The 14,630-nt window shown below is 49.0% G+C and overlaps 1 protein-coding gene across 1 annotated transcript; it reads right to left on the bottom strand.

Moving 5' to 3' along the window:
- Positions 1-7,742: 7,742 nt before the first annotated feature.
- Positions 7,743-10,161, bottom strand: LOC137805640 (uncharacterized). Its single transcript, XM_068605581.1, has 4 exons — positions 9,749-10,161; positions 9,147-9,642; positions 8,397-8,825; positions 7,743-8,285 (listed from the first exon to the last, which is right to left on the bottom strand). The coding sequence occupies exons 1-4, from the start codon at positions 10,159-10,161 to the stop codon at positions 7,743-7,745; spliced, it is 1,881 nt and encodes a 626-aa protein (XP_068461682.1).
- Positions 10,162-14,630: the final 4,469 nt, after the last annotated feature.

Genomic DNA, 14,630 nt, shown 5'->3' with positions numbered 1-14,630 from the left:
GAATTGTTACTAACTTTTTTCTCTCTCCAATCACTCGTGCGTAAAGGGTGTCAACGAGCAAATGATTAGAGTGTGTGTAGAATCGGTAAAACGTACCTCACTAAGCTTTCAGAGAAGCTTATTTACCTTGGGTTTCAGTGCTTATTGTCACGTGGCCTTTTTGACTTAATTGCAACTCCACGTGGAAGGCCTTACAACGTTGTAATCCAACTTAAGGAAATCCCAAAGTGTAAGTCTTCCTTCCTCGAAGTGCATCTGGCGCAAGGGGTGACGACCTGGGTGCCAACTCATGTGCCCCAGCCTCTAGTCATTCGCCCTAGGAGTGTATCAGCCTTTCTCTCGTACCATGCATGTGGATTACCCCTGGGACGTGACCCTCTCCTGGGTCGTATCTGTCCTAGGGACTCTCCAGAGGTGGCGTGGGTACTTCACGAGTCAGGATATTCCCTACTGGTACTGGGAATATGGCCTTGAAGTCACCTTTCTCCTCTCTTGATTACTGTTCTGAGGTACCTGTGGCCTTTTATTGTGCCGTCCCCTCCACTGTCCTCCCTCGTGCATCTTGTGGTCAAAATGTGGGCATCTGCTTTAGGTTTCCATAGCGCATATTGTGTTTTATGCTTAACTTGGCTTGTATCTAACCTTTGCTTGTTTGCTTCTTTGGTGCAGACTCGGTGATGGATGCGAACTAACGCATGAAGCTTGCCAAGGCCTTGAAGGCCCGTGGCAAGCCCACGCCTGAAGGAGCTGGCGCCTCCAAACACCCAGCACCTGAGCCTGCCCATCAAACCTCCCCAACATCTTAAACACCAGCCCCATCTGTGCCCATGCAAGACCGTCCTTCTTCGCCTGCCACCCAAACACCTGCCTCCCCTCCCCCTATCGCTGCAATGCCCCTCACCATGGTCGACACTGCAACCACACCAATCCCCCTAGATAAAGGCAAAGGGGTGATGGTGATCCCTTCCGAAGATGATGAGGACACTGAGGACAAACAAGTTTTCGAGAGGAGGAGGACCAATAAGGTCGTCACCTCTCATTCTTCTTCGAACCATGGCGTTGAGTCCTCGAGGGAGCATCCACTAAGTGCTACCTCATCGCCCCATCAACTAGCCTTGGGGGGTGGGGTCGAGTCTGAGCCCACACCTACTCCTGTGCCGGCCCCAGAGCTTCCCCAACCAGTCCAAGAGTTACCGAGGGGCTACTTGCGCCAGGGGGCCCATCTGATGAGGCCAAAGAGGAGAGTATGGCTTATTATCTCAGGGCGTTCCTTGCTTGCACCAACTCTTGGTGTGACCAGGCTAGAGCCAATGCTAGCGAGCTCTCAACTATTCAGGCTCTTGAAAAAGAGTTGGCTTCCCTGAAGGAACAAAAGCAGATCCAGGAGTGTCACTGGGCTCGTCAAGAGGACGCTTACAGGGACTCCTTGAAGGAGGCTCAGAAGGCAAAAGATGCCGCCAACAAAAGACTCCACGAAGCTGGGCAAACCTACGTTGAACTTTTGGGGCAAGTTGTGCCTCTTCGCGTGAAAATCGCGGAGCTCAAAGATGTTGCTAAAGCCTCCGAGGTCAAAATGAAGAAACTCGAGGACCAAAGTGTTGATCGAGAGGTAAAGCTGGGCGAAGCGGAGGCGACGCTCGATGCCAAGACTAAAGCATTCGACCTGCTGGAAGCTGACCTTGCAAAACTGCGGGCTGAGTGGGACGAAGCTTTAGCAGCCAAAGACAAAGAGCTGGCTTCCCAAGCCGAGCGCTTCGAGAAGGCGGAGAAAGAGCTGATCGACAACACCGTTGACACCTTCGCTTATGGGTTCGTAGAAGCTCTAGCCCAAACGGCCTGCGCAAACCCAGGGATCGACACCTCTTGCTACATCCCTCTCAACCACATCGTTGAAGGCAAAGTCATTCCCTTAGATATCCCTGAGGATTAGCCTCCTTTCTAATTTGTACCTTTATAAACATATATTTCTTTGTACTGCCACACTCACTATAGTCAATCATTTCATCTTCATATCTTTACTTATGCCTTTCTTCTTTTACTGCTTGGTAAACGTGTTCGTGTTTTATCTTCGTATCGACCATCGTGTTTACTTGCTTTCTCTTGCTCCGCGAATTCCTTCTGCTTCTTTAACTCGTAATAAACCTTTAGCTTGATCTTTGCTTACCCTTCGTGGCCCTGAGGCACCTACTGTCGAAGGTGTTAATGGCCTCGTCATCGCTTAAAGATGAAAGAGGACACATCTTTTCTATGGCCTCGACATCGCTCGAGGGCGAAGGAGGACTTAACTCTTCTGGCCTCGTCGTCGCTCAAAGGTTGGGAGGACTTATCTTGGCTGAAGCCTGCTTAGTAGTACTGGGTGCCCACACTCAAGGAGAGACCTGTTGAACGCAAGGTCATTTCGTCCTCAGCATGTCTAGACACTTGGGACAAAGTGACGCTTTGGTGCCCACGCTCGAGGAGAGGCCTGCTTGAAGCAGCGCCGTATTGTCCATGGGGTGTTTAAACACCAAGGTAACTAGCCCTGATCAATGCGCACTTGGTGCCCACGCCTGAGGAGAGGCCTGCCCGGAGGCAACGCCGTATCGTCCCCGATGTGTCTAAAAACATCAAGGTGATAAGTATTCTTGGTGCCCACGCCCGAGGAGAGGCATGCTGAGAGCATTACCGTATCGTCCCCGGTGTGTCTAAACACCAAGATGACCAGACACTTGGTGATTACGCTTAAGGAGAAGGTTTCCGGAAGGATGGTGATCCTGCCGACAACTCAAGCGTGGAGGAATTGCCTCGTCGCTTCCTTGCCCCGCCTATGGCAACTGTGCTATCTGCAAGAGTGCTCTTAGAACCTTCTCTGGGAACTTCAAATGCAACCTGCAAAACACACAGACGGCGCCTCTAGTAGCCGTTTGCACTCCAACGCTCAAGTTAGATCGCAGAATCACTAACAAAAATAATGTGTGTGTGTATTACTCTTTGATTCTCTTTTTATCCCCCTCTGTGTCTGTGCCTAACAGAGTTCTGTTACGCTGTTCTCTGCGTGTGTCAGAATTCTGTTATGCTTTTGTACGAAAACGTACCACAGTCAGGGTCGTGGGTGTCTGGGTTTTCTGTCTGTACCTTTCACGACACGGAGTGCACCTTTATCTGGGCCGCGCCCCTCTCAGATAGTGACACGTGGAGGCATGCAACTCACATATAACCGTACACGTGCCACCACCTGAAGGGCTCTAGCGCATCTCTTTGTGCCCCGAAGTTATTCCCTTGCGGAGTAACTTGGCGCGTTTCTTCCATCTGGGTGAATCGCACATTCCCAGGAGAACGCCAGGTGTGGCTGGACTAGGCACACACACCAAGCACTGCTCTCTGCATACGCGATTCCCCCTCCACTACGTCATGCACGTAATGGGTTGAGGAAGTCACCAATCACTGGCTGGTTTACTAACTCCCTCAGGCCACTCTCGTGCACAATTATTCCGGCGAGGAGCTCTTCTTTCTCTGAGGTATGATCATGCGAGGTCCATGCGTAACGCTCTCGTTGGGAATCTGAGTCCCAGTTTAACTGCGTGTAACACGAAACCCCGATGACCATGCACCCGATGACTGATCGGTGCTCTATTGCTTCTCGCATTCTCCCCCGGGTGTTTATCTTGGAACTGATCTGCCGGTGGCCACTCGGTTACTGACCATCGATCACCATACCGGGTGATCTCCTCCCTGATTTCTCTGCCACCTGATCCACGTGTCACCTTGCGAGTGGTCCACGTGGTTATCTGCTGCTGACGTCATCGACTACCGATGATCGACCGGATCACAAGCCCCCTAGTCTCGAGGTGTGAACTCGTTCTCAGCGAAGAGACTAAGTGGTCGCGCTCTCGGTCCACGTGGCCAGTGGGGCCGCATCACGTGCCACCTCACGTGTTGCCTTTTAACGTTACAACTTCCTCCCTTAATCTTGCGACACGTGGCCGCATCAACGACCATCGTGGAGTGTCGCTAGCGCTTCCCTTATTCAAATAGGTGCGCGTTTTCACTGTTTCATCATCTTCTTCAACACTCTCAGGCTCACTTCGAATTCCCTCTCTGCGCGCCCATCTTCCTTCAAGCTTTCTACCTCCAAACCTTTCGCGACCACTCAAAGGTATGGTTTTTCTTCTTCCTTGGTCTATTTAGGCTCTTTTCACCATTGCATTCGTCCCTTTCATTATCATGCATTCATCTTCTCTGTTTTTGCTCTTCTCGACCCGCGCTAGGGTTTTCGCGCCCCTCACTCTGCTTTTTGCTTCTCTCTCTTCCTCTTTTTCGCCTGGACATTTCTTTCTTCTTCCCTTGCTCTGTTTTTCACCGAACCATTCATCATTTCCTCTTCTTCCATTCGTCTGACCCTTCATTTTTCTCCATTGCAGTTATCTCGCAATGGCTCGCTTGAAACAAACCGCTCGAATCGTCGCCTCGTCCTCTGGTGCACAGCCTTCAGCAAGTGCACCGGCGCCGCCACCACCCGATGCAACCTCCTACCATGACAACGCTAGGGTCTACGACTGGGCTCCCCTGGCGTTGCTGGGTGAAACCTCCACCCTACTACCGCAGGGTCACCTCAAATCCCTTCTGAGCAACGACCCAGATGAGCCTTCTTGCGCCATCGATAGGGAAAACGATTTTAACATCCGTATACGCATTCCTCCTCGAGGGATGCCCATCTGTGCGGATGATAGGGCCACCAATGTGGTGCCCTTCACCTTCGTCTACTCCGCCATCTTCAAGAGGTTGAAGCTGCGCCTGCCCTTCACCTTCTTTGAAAAGGAGCTGATGATGGAGCTAAATGTCGCCCCCTGCCAACTCCATCCGAATGCCTGGGCTTTCATACGGGCATTTGAGATCCTCTGCAACTACTTCGGGCATAACGCCTCCGTAGATGTATTCCTATACTTTTTCGAGGCGAAGAACCCCGGGGATAGGACCTGGGTCAGCCTGAACGGGGTTGCTGGACGGGTGCTCTTGGGCCTGTATCAGCAATCCTTCAAGGATTGGAAGGGCAGGTTCTATATGATATCTGCTACCCCACAAAGTCCAACATTGCTCGAGGGGTTTCCCCTTTATTGGGTTCCTGGAGTCGAGTTCAAGAAACCCCGTGGCCTCAAAGTCATGGCCCCCTACGAGCGCGAACTATGTGGGCTGTTCCTAGGGGCAAAGTACAACTCAGCTCTTCTCATCAAACACGAGTTTGATGTGTTGGCTCTTAAGAAGTACATAGGTAGGCTCTTCTTCTTTCACCTCTTAGGATACTTGCACATTCTCATGCATACTTGTATACATTTTGACCCACTTGCATAATTATGCCATCTAACTCTTCTTTTTTCCTTCGATGTAGACATGACTTCAGGGAAGGAAAGGAGGAAGGCATTGTTGGAGCTTGCCCGAATCCAGGGCGCCAAGATGATTGACTCTTCTTCTTCCACCACCGATCCCGTCGCAGCTCCTCCTCTCTCGGTCGCGCCAGCTGAAGGCCCCGAGCCAATGAGGAAAAGAAGAAGGCTAGCGAAGGCCTTTCCTTCATCTGCTACAGCTGCTGCTGCCCCTACCCCCTCAACCGAAGAGGAGAGTTCTGGCTCTCCTCTTGTACACCGCAAGAGGAAACTTCCAGAGGTTGGGGGGGCTTCATCCCTTCAGCCTGGGGAGATTGAAGTGGTGGAGATAGAGGAAGGTTCAGCCTCGCCCCCTTCTGCTCAACCTGCCCCAGTGCCAACATCCTTCCCCTCTCCCCAACAACTACCATATCCAGCTCCTCGACCACCATCTCCTCCCCTAGTAGGCCAAGCTCTTGGTCAATCCACTCCACCTGCTGGGAGCGATTCTGCTCACTCGGGGGATCCCCCGGGACTTCTCGCATCGCCACCACCACCGCCAACCTCCGCTGCTACCGCTGAAGGTGGTGGGGGCAGCTCGCGACCAAGCGGCTCTGGAGTTAGCAATGAGAATTTCAACCGAGTCATTGCTTTGGTCCGACAACTCATTCGCAGTCGGGAGCTTATCGAATGGAACGGGGAGGAGGTGGACATGCACTTGGCTAAGCAGATGGTGCTTTCCCTGGAGTTTTCCACCCAGCACCGCAAGCAACTAATCCTGTAGAAGAGGATCAAGGAGCTTGAGCACTACAAGGAGTCATTGCAAAGTGACTTTGAGGCTGCCCAAGGGTCCGTAGATCTGATGAGGGGTATGGTGGAAAAATCCAGGGGAGAGTACCTAGCGCAGGTCCAAGAGACCATCAAGACTGAGATCTTGATGGGGCAAGCCGTCAACTCTCTGGACTGCGAGGTGGTGCAACTGCGGAGCAAGGTGATCCACCTGGAGGCCGAGACCTCCTCCCTACGCCAACTGAACTCACAACTAGTGGGGGAGCTCGAGTCTACCAGGGAAACGACCGCTACTGGGGAGAAGAAGCTTGAGGAGGTGGTGAGCAAGCTGTCTGAGGCAAAGGGCCAATTGGAAGAAGCTGCCTCTTCCATTGCTGCCCTTACCATCGAGAAGAATGCTGCGGAGGCCTCAAAGCAAAAATTCGAAGCTGAGAACGCCGACCTTATGAACGTGGGTGCTGAAGCCCTTGCTGACAGATTCGAGCTGGCGCTCGAGCAGATCCAATTCGTTCTCCCGAATTTGGACCTCTCACAGTTCAGCATTTATCATGAAGTGGTGGATGGAAAGCTCATTCCTCCTTGAGCTCTTTTTCTTTTTTGTAATTTTATACTTCTGCACAACTTTTTGTACTTTGAACTTGTATAGATCTTGTCGTTAATATATACTGGTGTCAGCTGCATACCTTTCTCTTCGCACCTTCTTAGGCTTTATCTTTCACTTTGCACACGACTAACTGTTAACCATCTTAGGCTTAGCGCGATCGACCTTCTTTGACCTTGGCCTTTACTTTGATCACGACTAACAACTCCCTTAGCTTAGTCTTCAACAGTTCTTGTGTACAGCTTTGTACTAGATGACTGACTAGGCGTAGTCTGGCTGCTTCGACTTGTGTAAGAACTTGTTTGGAGAAGTTTCCTTCGACAAGGCAAGACTGATCAGTCATCGTTCTTCAAGCAGCGTACCCACCAACAACTCATCAGTCATCGTTCTTCGGGCAGCGTACCCGCCAACAACTCATCAGTCATCGTTCTTCGATCTTCACTTTGCTTCTCTGTCGCTCTAGCGCTAAGTGCATAGAGGACATCGATCGTCAGAGGTGATACCTTGTTTTGGGGAAGAAGAGTGTTTCTCGGTAACCCCTCTTACTTTCCCCAAGGTCATCAACCTTGGGCGGATCGGGTTATTCTTTCCCTGCCTCACTCCTGGGGTGAGAAGGGTTTAAACTAAGAGCTTTACTGGGCCAATATTGGTATATGCCAAGTGGGTAAGGACGTTTTTCAAAATCCTTCCTTTCCCTCTTTTGGTCTTACTAGCACCCCTGGCTTTTCGAACCCTAGTCGCCTGCACTCACACCTGGGGTGAGGAGGACTTAGATCAGCGCCCATATTCGCAGCTAGGGCGAATAAGGCCTAACCGATCACCTGCACTCGCGCTTGGGGCGAGGAGTATTTTAACTTGAAAACTTTCGCACACTTGATATACTGATAATCTTTTCATTGGGTGGCCTCATTAAAAACCCTCCTTAGGGAAAAGAGTGTCCCTTTATCTGTTCAACTGTTTTTAGTATATACACTGGGTGTGTCTTTAGCGCGAGAACGCAACTACTTTACAACTTAATTGAAATAAAATTTCAAGTGGGTGGCGTTCCACGTCCTGGGGATTGCTCCTCCTTCCAGAGTCTCCAGCCAATAAGCTCCATTCTCCAATGCCTCAACCACCCTGTATGGGCCTGTCCACTTTGGAGACAGCTTGTTTTCCATCTCATTCTGATGCGCCTTTCTCATCACCAGATCACCTTTCTGGAAGCGACTGAGCCTCACCTTGGAGTTGTGCCTCCGTTCTACTCTTCTCTTGACGGCTTCAACACTAACTCTGGCTTCTTCTCGCACTTCGTCCAGTAGGTCGAGATTCACCTTTCGCTCTTCATTGGATTCTTCGGCAATGAAATTCAGAAACCTGGGGGAGCTCTCCTGTATCTCCACGGGGATCATGGCATCCGTCCCATAGACAAGGCTAAAGGGTGTCTCATGGGTGCTGGACTGTGGAGTGGTATGGTAGGACCATACGATTCTGGGGACTTCCTCTGCCCATTTTCCTTTAGCTTTCTCTAGTCTTCGTTTCAGCCCCCTGAGCAGTACTCGGTTGGCTGACTCCACCTGCCCATTTGTTTGTGGGTGTTCCACTGAGGCGAAAACCTGTTGTATCTTTAACTCCTCGCACATCTTCCTTAGCTGATGACTTGTGAACTGGGTGCCATTATCGGAGACCAGCCTCTTGGGTACTCCAAAACGACAGACGATGTTCTTCCAGACAAAGTGTTCGACTTTCTGTGCGGTGATGTGTGCGACTGGTTCTGCCTCCACCCACTTGGTGAAATACTCGATGGCCACGATGAGGAACTTCATCTGCCTTATTGCCAGGGGAAAATGTCCCAGGATGTCGATTCCCCATGTGTGAAATGGCCATGGGCTATGGATGGACTTCAACTCCTCGGGGGGTGCCTTATGCCAATCTGCGTGAAGTTGACACTGTTTGCAACGTTGAGCATACCTCACGCAGTCTTCCTTCAACGTTGGCCAATAATACCCTGCGCGGAGGATCATACTTGCCAAAGCGCGACCACCTACATGACTTCCGCACACCCCCTCGTGTAGTTCCGACATAAGCCTAGCGCATTGCTCGCCATGCACACAGATCTGCACAGGATGAGAAAACCCAAATCTAAACAGGTTTCCATCAATCAAAGTAAACTTACTCGAGCTCCGCTTTATTCTTTTTGCCTCTGCCGGGTCCAGTGGGAGTACACCATCTTTTAAATACAACTGGTACGGTGTTATCCAGGTGTCGGGCTCCCTAATAGCGCAGACTTCCATCACTTCATCGGTCTTTGCCGGTCGCGCTCTAACCCTTGGCGCTTTCAACGTCTCTTGAGTCAGCGAACGATGACCGATCGCTAGACGCTCCAGTGATTTGTACACTTGAAGTACCTGGTTGTTTGACACGAACGCTCGCGGTACCTTCAAGGTCTCCTGAATGACAGTCCTCTGCTTTCCCCCCTTGCCAGAGCTGGCCAGCTTGGCAAGCAGGTCTGCTCTGGCATTTTGCTCTCTCGGCACATGAACCAGTTCAAACTCGGTGAAGGACGTCTTCAGGAGTTGTACATACTCTAGGTAAGCTGCCATCTGAGGATCTTTCGCCTGGAACTCCCCTGTAACTTGCCCGGTGACTAGCAAAGAGTCACTCTTGGCAAGCAGACTTCTTGCTCCCATTTCTCTTGCTAGCAACATTCCTGCGATCAGGGCTTCATACTCCGCCTGATTGTTGCTAGCCTTGAAGGCAAAGCGGAGGGACTGCTCGATCAGCCCTCCGTTCGGGCCTTCCAAAATAACCCCAGCGCCGCTTCCCTGCTGATTGGAAGAGCCATCTATCGATAATACCCATCGGAAGTCTACAAGGTACCTCGTGTTGCTGATCTTCTGTTGGTGGCCCCGACGCCCGATCACCTTGCGTCTCCTGCAAGTAATTGCTCAAAAAGCCACTTTTTACCAACTCCGCGAGTTGGTGTCCCAACGCCAAACAAGAGTGGAGTGAGTGACCATAGGCCTGGTGAAACTCACACCACACATTCTTTTTCCTTCCTAGCACCTTGCCAGTCTTCTCTAGTGCTCGCAACCTTGCCGCTATGGCTGGAATGGCGATCAGCTCCGCCAATTCCACCACGAAGTCAAACCTGGGGAGCACGTTACTCTCTCTCGCGCGCCCCCGACCCTGATCCTTCTTTCCTTCTCTGGCCTCATGCACCCTCATCGGCTGCTGAGACTTGCCCGATCCTCCGCGCGACTTGGCCGGGACCGCGCTTCCCCTCTTCTCAGAAACCTCTGTCTTTGCTACGATGTGCGCCAAAGCACAACGCCTAATCTCTGCGAAGGTGCTGGTGTGACTTCTGATCAACGATTCACTGAAAAGGCCTGGCAGAACCCCTTTCTTAAACGCATGCACCAACATATCTTTGTTGATGACACGTGGAGACATGTGACTCACATCTCACCTTACACGTGTCATCATCTGAGGGTCAAAGCGCACCTCTGTTGCGCGCCTAGGTTATCCATGCATGATGTAACTTAGCGCAGAACTTCAACTAGGTGGCTCGTGCAACCTCAGTGTGAATACCAAGTGTGGCTTGGGTAAGCGCACGCACCAGGCATTACCTACTGTGTGAACGATCACCTCTGCTTTGCACCATGCACGTTATGGATTAAGAAGCACTAATCACCGACTGACTTACTAGCTCTCTTAGGCCACTCTCGTGCACGACACTACGAAGCACATAACTTCTCCTTTCTCTGATACTCTGCCACGCAAGGCTCATACGCAACGCTCTCGCTGGGAATCACCCTTCGTTTCTGATCCTGCCTGTTGACCAAAACGCTGGAGCTTTGCCTCGTCAAACTTGGATCGACGTATGCGCCGTGTTTGCCTCCGTCCTTCATCGTGATCCACCTCAAGAACCTGCAAAAGACGAAACAGCGCCGCTGCGGCCGATCGCACTCCAACGCCCAAGTCAGTGACTGAACCACCAATTACTTCAAGAGTAAGACTCAAGAATTCTAAGGAACCGTGACCAGTTCTCTCTCAGTGTACTCAAGACTCGCAAGCGTAAAGAATAATCTGAACGTGCGTACCTCAGAAGTTCGTTGAGAACTCTTATATACCTTGGCACTTTCTCTCTCCTGGCAGTTACACATCTAGACACGTGGCTCGCATCCAGCTGTACACGTGCCTTCATCTGGAGCATCCTTGACTTGGGCGCTACTTCTAACTCTTCTTTGGCTAAGTTACTTATGCATGATACTACTTAGTGCATAGTTGCCTTGGAGCGCGATCTCTTCTGGATGGCGAGTTCGGGTGCCTTCGTACACACCTTCCCTGTGGTCTCGCCGGCCGCCTTCATGATCTACACCACCTGTTTCACCGTATATGCTCAAGCAAGCTGTCCCCCGACCTCATCCTCTGGCCAGCTGGGAAACATCCATCTGCCTTCATCTTCGGCGATGTCCTTGTTTCGGCGATCTCTAATCACTTGGTCGCCTGGGTTCACATCTGGCGACTTCATCTTCAACTCGGTGACCGCCGGTTTAGGCATGATGGAGATCGGAGCACGCCAACTTAATAACTGGCGATTACGCGAACCCCCCGACCTCCTTCCCTTCTGCCAACTAGGTGTCCCGTCCAACACGCCTATATAATAGCTCGACGCCACGTCATTACTCCCGACTACCAGGGCGGTACACAAGCCCCCCAGTCTTAAGCGAAGACTTGTCCAGCGAAAAGACTGAAGGAGTCACGTCATCACCGATCTACGTAACCCAACTTAGGGAAATCCCAGGGCGTAAGTCTTCCCTCCTCGAAGTGCATTCAGCGCAGGGGATGACTACCTGGGTGCCAACTCATGTGCCCCAGCCTCTAATCACTCACACCATGCACGTAGATTACCCCTGGGCGTGGCCCTCTCCCGGGTCGTGTCTGTCCCAGCGGTTCTCCGAAGGTGGCGTGGACGGCCACGTCTCTACACCTCATGCATGGGTACTTCACGAGTCAGGTCACTCCCTGCTGGTACTGGAAATATGGCCTTGAAGCCACCTTTCTCTTCTCTTTAGCACTGTTCTGAGGTGCCGAGGCCTGAGGCCTCCACGCCTGTACCGTGGCCTCTCACAGTGCCACCCCCTCCACGGCGTTATTAGGACAACGAGTCACGCCTTTAAGGTGGGAGACGCCTAAACCTGTCGACACTCAAAGCTGGCGACGCCCAAGGCGGTCAACACGCTGACGTTCCTCCTTGGAACCCCTTGGTGGGTCCCATCGTATGTTTGACTTTGGTCAACGTCCGATGACGGGTCAGTACACACACACACACACACATATATATATATATATATATATATATGAATGTCTCTTTTTCTGACTTCGGCTAGCTTGATGGTAGTGTATGTCTTAAAACGATTTTGACAACTAATCGAACGTCAATTCCCATACCTAAGTAGCACGGTCCTCCTATTTAACCAATGGTAAACTTATGTTTTAGGGTACCTAAGCTCAAAGCTTCGTTGGGCAACAGGTCCTCCTGTACAAATTGCTTTGCTTTATCTGTACGTACTCCCTAAAGGGAGGTTTCTCTTTGGTTCGTGCCAATAGCGACCTGAGCTCTCAAAGTAAGAGGTATTGCCTGACTTGCTATGAGCCTTACTGTTTTTGCTTCTATTCTTGGAATCTCACTAAGGGGAAACTTCACTCCCACTCTTGGTATCTTACCAAGGGGAGACTTCACTGAGGTTTACTGTTCCCACTTTTGGTGTGTTACCAAGGGGAGGTTCGTTATCAACCCTGATTTATTATGAACCCTATTGTTTTCACTCTTGGTACCTTCAAGGCGCTCTGATGCTTAAGTCAGAATCAATTTGATATGATAATCAGATAAAATTCACTCTAGTTACCTCTTATATTGATGTCCTATTTATAGTATTTTCTTATTGGACCCATAACCTATCTAGATTTTTCTTTTTGTACCTAATATCTTTTTAAATACACACCTATTAATTTAGACCTTATCGTAATGGGCTTTGCTACAGTGACCATATTTATATTTTTTTATTTTTTTTCTACATTTAACTTTTTATATATACTTTTCAGCTTGACCTTTCGGTATGACTTTTCGACCAATCGGCCTAACAGTACATTGTTAACCCAGGCTGGACGACTTCATACAACTTTGACTAGAAAAAGTAATTATATTTTGGTAATTTATTTCAAATTTTCAACTAATTTACAGTTACAATTTGTTTGTTACTAATAATTCACTTATTAAATTCATATTCAAAATTTTCCCTATTTTATCACTAATATCAACGTTTTATATGCCCATTGCGTAACCGTAACCCGAGAGGCAGGAATATTGAAGTGGAAGACACTTGTTTGTAAATAAAAAAGAAAAAGAAGGCACTTGTACCTCTAGATTCCATATTCAAGCACAAAGTGCACGTTACACAGGAATGAGAGTAAACGATAATGATCAGCTTGGCAAGGCTTTTATCGCGTTGGCTCAAACACCAATTGGGGGATTTCTCTAACATACTCCCACTTTCGTAACTTCTGAGCAAAGTAACTGTTCTTACAACAAGGACCAAGAACACTTGAAATGGGTTAACAAGACTAATCCTTCAAGCTTGGGCTGAATACTATCTTGGGCTGGATACTTAACTTCTCTCCTTGATGGGAACTCTTGACTTCTCCTCTCGGCTGGTGCTCTCGGCTTCTCTTCACAACAGGTGGGGGGTACCTGCAAGTCACTCCGATGCCAAAGTCAGAAAAGGTTTAACATTCATCAGATAAAATCACTCTTACCTCTTTCTATCTCTGAACTCCTATTTATAGAGTTTCTTTAATGGGCTTTCCCCTTTACTCTTGGGCTTTCTTTCTGCACCTTTTTTATTATTTGTGCACCCCTCTTGCAAGTTTTTATCTAATTGGGCTTTTATAATATTTATATTTTTGTTTTATTCTTTTGTCTTCTTCGCTTTCGGTCTAAACCTCTCGGTTTTAACCTAACATCTTAGTTGTTATACTATGTAGTTCTCAGCATGAACCTCTCGGTTTTAGCCTACTAGTACACTAGCCCCCCAAGACAGAAATATTTTAAGCTTTTTTAAAAAAAATATTCGTGTCTTAATAAAATATAGTAAATTTGACATTTGATTTGATTTGATATTGAATGCCTCGGTTTTTGTGCTTTAGCTTGCTGAGTTAAGTTGATTTGACGTGAATTTGTTGTTGCAACCGTTAGATTATACATTGTTGAACGGTTTCAGATTGCTCGTAACGTTTCAAATTCTAGGGTGTATCTTTGGGTTATAAATAGGGTCTTCTTTCAAACTTTTACGAATGTGTTTCGTTGTGTATTAAGAAAAGAAGCTTATTTTCAATCTGTAATCAGTTCTTGCAAAGGTAATGTCTCTTTCAAGTTTTTCTGCTTCTGATGATTTTTCAAGCGCGGGTGGTGAATCAACTGGGCGAGTGGTGCGAGAAGAGGATCATCGAGACTCGAAGTCTTCATCTGCTACCCCTTCTTGTATGAATGATTCAAATGGAGCACCGACTGTTGATGCTCCTCAAGAATTCGGCATTGTATTGCCTCAGAAAAATCTTCGTCCAGGTTACCAATGGGTTAATCCTAAAGTCCGAGAGTATTTGTCCAAATACCATTCTGCTATCGAACTTTGTAGTTTCCTTTCCCATTCTCAGATTTATTATTCTGACATTGAAAATGATATTATTTCTTTTCGGCGTGTTGGAGATGCCGATAATGTTTGTCATGGCCGAGAGGGTGATAGTTATGAATTTTTTTATTTTTATGCTTGCTTTTTTAGAGATCTTCATATTCGGTTGCCTTTTAACAACTTTCAAATAGGCGTTCTTAACTTTCTTAATGTTGCGCCTACTCAGCTTCA

This window comes from Phaseolus vulgaris, chromosome 3 (genome assembly GCF_000499845.2).
Source record: "Phaseolus vulgaris cultivar G19833 chromosome 3, P. vulgaris v2.0, whole genome shotgun sequence".
NCBI classification, from domain to species: Eukaryota; Viridiplantae; Streptophyta; class Magnoliopsida; order Fabales; family Fabaceae; genus Phaseolus; species Phaseolus vulgaris.
The sequence above is the reverse complement of the archived record's forward strand: the minus strand, read 5'-3'. Positions and strand labels throughout refer to the sequence as shown.